Source organism: Papilio polytes, unplaced genomic scaffold, assembly GCF_000836215.1.
Source record: "Papilio polytes unplaced genomic scaffold, Ppol_1.0 DF823399.1, whole genome shotgun sequence".
Lineage (NCBI taxonomy): Eukaryota > Metazoa > Arthropoda > Insecta > Lepidoptera > Papilionidae > Papilio > Papilio polytes.
In genome coordinates, this window is record NW_013525805.1 from 1,099,411 (window position 1) to 1,105,462 (window position 6,052).

General features: G+C 33.5%; 1 protein-coding gene across 1 annotated transcript in view; it reads left to right on the forward strand.

Moving 5' to 3' along the window:
- Nucleotides 1-6,052, forward strand: part of LOC106104722 (sodium channel protein para) — a 25,113-nt gene that overhangs the window by 5,551 nt on the left and 13,510 nt on the right. Inside the window, exons 14-20 of the mRNA XM_013284852.1 lie at nucleotides 3-194; nucleotides 2,012-2,077; nucleotides 2,649-2,892; nucleotides 3,048-3,253; nucleotides 3,578-3,686; nucleotides 4,308-4,373; nucleotides 6,017-6,052. Coding sequence (XP_013140306.1) covers nucleotides 3-194; nucleotides 2,012-2,077; nucleotides 2,649-2,892; nucleotides 3,048-3,253; nucleotides 3,578-3,686; nucleotides 4,308-4,373; nucleotides 6,017-6,052 — 919 coding nt within the window. The remainder of the gene's footprint in view (nucleotides 1-2; nucleotides 195-2,011; nucleotides 2,078-2,648; nucleotides 2,893-3,047; nucleotides 3,254-3,577; nucleotides 3,687-4,307; nucleotides 4,374-6,016) is intronic.

Here is a 6,052-nt window from a genome sequence, read left to right on the forward strand (position 1 = left end):
AGTCCCCGAGCGACTTCTCCTGCCAAAGCTACGAGCTGTTCGTGAACCAGGAACGTGGCAACCAGGACGACAATACGCGCGAGCGCATGTCCCTCCGTAGCGACCCCTTCCAGGACTCGGTGAGCACTCAGCCCGCGCACAAGCCCGCCGACACGCACCACGAGCCCGCGCGCCGCCAGAGGAAGGTCAGCATGGTGAGTATGCCCACACACCCGCTGCAGTATGCCCGAATATGATTCAAGTCTACTCTGGAATTCAATCAATTCTTAAATTCTTCTGAAACTAAACATTAATCTCGAGTAATATGAAGGCATATCAATTGGTGACAAACTTTTGATATCTCATGGAATATTCCGTATATCAATTCTGATGAACACGTTGGTAATTTTCATGCAATCAATATGAATGTAAAATTACGTTATGCAATACGCAAACGTATTTAACGTGATCACGTTTTATCACTACTATAAAAGTTCAAGTAAAAAAAAATCACCATAAAATATATTTATGATATTAGTATTTGGAGTATCCTAACTTTCAAAGTAAAAATTCTATAATTGATATTCAAATTAAAATTGAATCATTGACGGCTAAGCATTATCTTTTCAACTTTAAAGTGCATTGAGAATTAAAAACAACATGTCATATCAAAAATTTCAAATTGTTTAAAGGTAAATTCTGATTCAAGTTGAAAAGAAAGTGGCTGGGAGCTTTAGAATCTTTAATGTGTTTCCACTACTTTGAGTTTCGAATTTCACTTAAAGATTGCATGTTTATTGAATTTAGAGTTACTGAAGGATTTAAATTATTTTTACTGATTTTTATTTTTTCCGGAGAACGTTTTATTTGCATGGAATTGCAAAAATGTCTCACTATCATTTCAACATTAAATTAGTCGCAGCTTTGTGGCGTGCATAGATTTAGTTCTGTTAATGTCATTTATACTCATTGATCAATCTTTCTCTCATCTATTATTTGTTATGTTCAAGTTACAGAGCCTGTTGCGTTTACATTCAGTTCTTTTTAAACATGTCGCATAATCATTTACTAAATGTCAACTTCATTCATACGAAATAGTGTAGAATTATTCACATCGTCAACTTCCTTTTACTTTTTGCAAATGATTGAAATAATTAGTGTAGCATGACTTTGCCTTCCTTACGTTTCTTTGGTATGATAAGTTTTATTGCGTAGTTTTCACTCTCAATTCTTCGTACCTCGGGCTCCAATAGTATTTTTATCAGGCCATGAACAGATGTTACAAAACATTGTCCAAATATTTTTTTTTATTGAATAAATGCAAAGATGAATTCAATGACGAAATACTATTGGAGATATTGAGTCTATTGTCATGTTAGATTGTTTCTTTGGCAATGTGATCGTCCACGAACGGGCCGAGCTGAACCTGAACATAGCAACGATGAAGAGGTAGGTTCGGTCAACATAATTAATCTAATTTAGCAATCGATAAAAAACAATAATTCATTCCTCAATTTCGATGAGTGATGCGGAGGCTTCGAAATTTAAATTATAAAAAAGAACAGTCGTCATGACCATAGATGTAGAACAAGGAAGTTCGTTTTGTTATGATAAAAGTTAGCAGTATATTTGCATGTAGTTTGACACTATTACTTCATGTGTTTATAAACAAAGTTACCTGACTAACCGTCGCTTTCATTCATTGGCATCGCTTGATCGTATCGGTATTTTATTGTTGCTATTTACAATAAGAGTTTTACGGTGATATTACAGCATTAGCGAATCCAAAGAAATTCTTATTGTAATCAAAAATTAACATTTTCTGCCGTTTAATTAGATCTTACATAGATTGATGGGGCTGCTAAATGATCTGTCATTTATCACAATTTGCTTTGAAGCTGCAATATCACTTCCTCCTCCTTGATGTCTTGATGTGCTCTGAATACTTTTTCCTAATTTATCGATGTCTTTTTTATCAGTATGTGATACTAGAAAAGATATTACTATAAAATCAATTTTTTGTGTATTGAAGGTTCCCCACCCTGAACGCATAAATAAATACGGGCAGTTATATGGGCCACTGCGGGAGGGCTCACAGGTTTGTCCAATAATCCAAATTGGTGTTTGTGTACCCCCTTCCTATTCCTCTTCAATAGGAAACGTTTGTTTGTTTTTCTTTCTACCTTAGTCTTCTTATTCTAACCGTTTTGAAATTAAGTTGATTATTTCTCAGAGTCCAGTTGCAGCAATACATGGATCTTAAGAAACTTAGAGAGCAAAATTGCCATAGCTAACATTTTGATTAACGCTACCATCGTGCATTGATGCAATAAGACATTACTTCTTATCATTTTCTGAAAACACATCTATTTTCTCGTTAACCTCTTTATTATTTTTCCTTTGTTTATTAGCACATGAAAGTATAACACAATTCTTTAGAGATTCGATATTAACGACTTTCATTAAGTGTAGGTAAAGCCTCTGCAACCTAGACCCTTTGATCAGTACGTGAACCATTTCATTCATACTCGATCTTAATTGAGGAACCATAGTATTTTGAGAGTAACAGTAATCGCAATAAACAGATCGAAGATATAATTCTGTGAATGGAAATTGTTACTTAAAGTTGTTTTCGTAGAATACTTTATAACTATATTGTGAATCGACAGGCATCATTATCACTGCCGGGATCGCCGTTCAATTTGCGCCGTGGTTCACGTGGCTCGCATCAGATGGCGTTGCGGCCGAACGGCAGAGCTCGCTACCCTCCTGGTGCAGATAGGAAGCCCCTCGTGTTGTCAACTTATCTTGATGCCCAGGAACATCTACCGTATGCTGACGACTCGAACGCTGTCACTCCGATGTCTGAGGAAAATGGAGCTATCATTATACCAGTTTATTATGCCAATTTAGGTGAGCTGTTTGATTAACTACCTTCAATTTTGTATTACGATTTGTGTCACTAAACATTTCTGTAATATTTTGATTTGTAAATGGTGAATAAGATAGCATCTTCTAGTGAGCAATTATATCGCTTAATATAACCGTTTTATACTTGATATTTCCAGGATCACGGCATTCGTCGTATACATCACATCAGTCAAGATTATCTTACACATCTCACGGTGACCTGCTGGGTGGCAAAGCGCAGACGAAAGAGGCACGACTCCGAGGTCGCTCGGCGTCCAGAAATCACAGCGTTACATCGCAGCCTCATGCCTATGCTTTGCCAAGACCAGACTCATCAATTGCATCAAGACCTGTCAGAGAATATGTTAGTATAAGTAAAAATATATTTTCATGTAGAACAATATACAATAAATATTTAATCAAATTAATAGACTCTAGCTGTTGCTCGCTACTACTACGTGGAATTAAATAATATAACCTGATACTTAGTGATAACGTAGCTTTTAAATGGTGAGAGAATTTTTGAAATGGGCTTTGCTTTTGGGTTATTTCAACACATACAAAAATACAAATCTGTACTCTTTATAATATTAGTATTGATGTTTGTCGTATTTGTACATATTGTGGTCAAAAGGTATAAATATTGGTTAATAAAACAGCCAAAGAATGTAATTATTAACACTTCCAGGAAATGAGTACCACAGAAAGCACTGACGAAGCTGGAAAAGTTTTAAAACCATCAAATGACAATCCTTTCATTGAATCATCACAACAGCCGAATGTAGTTGATATGAGAGGTAAGGTGTAAATTTCTGCTCACTTATAACTAACCTACTTAATCTAGTTATACTATTATAATAAAGCGTTACACACGCTTCTTTGTTGCCTAAGATGTCAGCAATTATAGCATATTTTTGAATAATTCTTTTTTTAATCAAAAGCCCTACAATTACGTCACGCTTTAGGCTATATATTTTAACACCATTAAACTTAAGGGGTAAATATTTTGGATAAAAATCCTAATTTGGGAAAGAGACCATAAGTTGCTGCCAACATCAAGGAAGCAAGGTTGTCATGTTTGACATTATGTCATGTCATTTTGACATTGGCATTTGATAATTTGACAAATGTGAACAACAAAATGAGGTTTTTATAATTTTATGCGGATAAAGTTGCACGGGTACTGCTAGTAGTTATTAACAAAACGTTATCTATATAGCTATCCTATTTTTGTCTTTGAAAAAATGAACACACGATTCCTATGTTACTTTTCACATCATTTACTTCATCGTGTGAAAAGAGTACCGCTGAAGGTTTTTCATACTTGGAGACAATATTTTTCTCCTGCTTATTTCTATTCTAATTGACTTTTGCATACATTTGTATTAATAATTAATTTATAAATTTTTCATTTTCAGATGTAATGGTATTAAACGAAATCATAGAACAGGCTGGTCGACAGAGTAGAGCGAGCGAGCAGAACGGTACGCCATTTACAAAAATCAATCATTTCGGTGTTCTTAATGTGGATATCCGCTGTCAAAACAAAAGTATAAAAACATAACGTCATCTCTTTCGTTCCCTTTGTAAAAATAGAGACAGCAATATGTTATAATACGATTGTTTTAACAGTGGAATTAGACATATCTATACTTCAATTGTTCAATGTTGTCTTGTTATACGCCTTCATGTTTGACTGTTATCTTTTTGGATGTTTCAGCAATGTGTGTTTGCTTTCTTAAACTAAATATCTGTTATGTCTTTTCTATTTTATGATCATTATAACGCAATTAATACTGTCACTACACACACTCAACATACATGAATAGGTATTTGCTCATTATGCGAAAAATGGCATAATTGGCAATTTAAGTCACACTTAGGTGTCATTTATTATTGTGTTATAAGTATTTTTAGCACCTGCACTGTGTAAAATATACACCATTTTGTTGTATATACCTCTCCTTTTACAAGTTTAAAACCTCAGTATAAATTTAATTATTTTTTTAATTGTTTTTAAGAATTCGTGTGACATAAACTGGTCATATTTAATAACAAACCACGCTTGAAATATACACATGTAAATAATTTTCCTGTGACGAATTTTACAGTTAATAGTGAACTTTTTAAACTCACCTCTATCAGGTAACTTTAACTTGTGATATGCTAAACTATACTAAAGTAAAATTGAAGTTGACACCGTAAAACCAAACATTTTCCAATTTCAACAAAACATTAACAATAAAATGCTATCTTTATGTGTCCTTTTAATAGTAATTTTGTCAATTTTGTTAAATTTTCTAAATCTTTTTTTCAGTTTCGTAATGTAGTTCATTTCTTTTTCCATTCGACGTTGCTTATTTTAAAGTGTTCATTAAAACAGCTGTTATAAAATCGTAATTGAGACAATATGTAATCTTAAAATTACGAGTAGAGTTTTTTTTTACCTTTTTTATAGTACATCAAGTAGCACGAACGTGTGTTTATTAATGCATACTTAATTGTTGTTTTGTCCTATGCATTTCAATTATTATCACTCATAGTTTTTGCATGACCGTTTTACCTGTGATTATTGTTTTGCACTTCTAATGATTTTTTGAAGTCTTTATTTATAAAATGTATTTCTTAAGATTCTATAGATTGCTAGTTAAGTACCCTTTCATCACGTGTTTTCACGATATTCATATTTTTGGCTCGTTATATCTAAATTATAACACGTAAATATCATTTGATTGAAGCGTAAATAGATTAAACGTAGAAGCTTTGTTGAAACTAAACACAAAGTAAAAAAAATAATATGTAAAAAAGTAATTTCCGTTAACCTAGTGTGCACTGTTGCCATCCAGCACATATTCAGTAATTTTGAGTTTAGTATAAATTCAATATTAACGTATTTTGAAATGTGAAATACGAAAACGGTAAAACTGATAAATGACAGCCTACTGTGCAACAAAAATATGAATATTGGTTCCTTTTATATTTCTTACACTATTGTCACCGGGGTAGTTTACACGGCCTTTATGTGTACATCCCGGTGTAATAGTTGAAAAAGAATAATGAGCGAATACTAACAAATTTATTTCTGTCTCCCCCTACACACACACCTACGGTAAACGGGACGCAACAGTGTCAGTATACTACTTCCCAACAGCAGAAGACGATG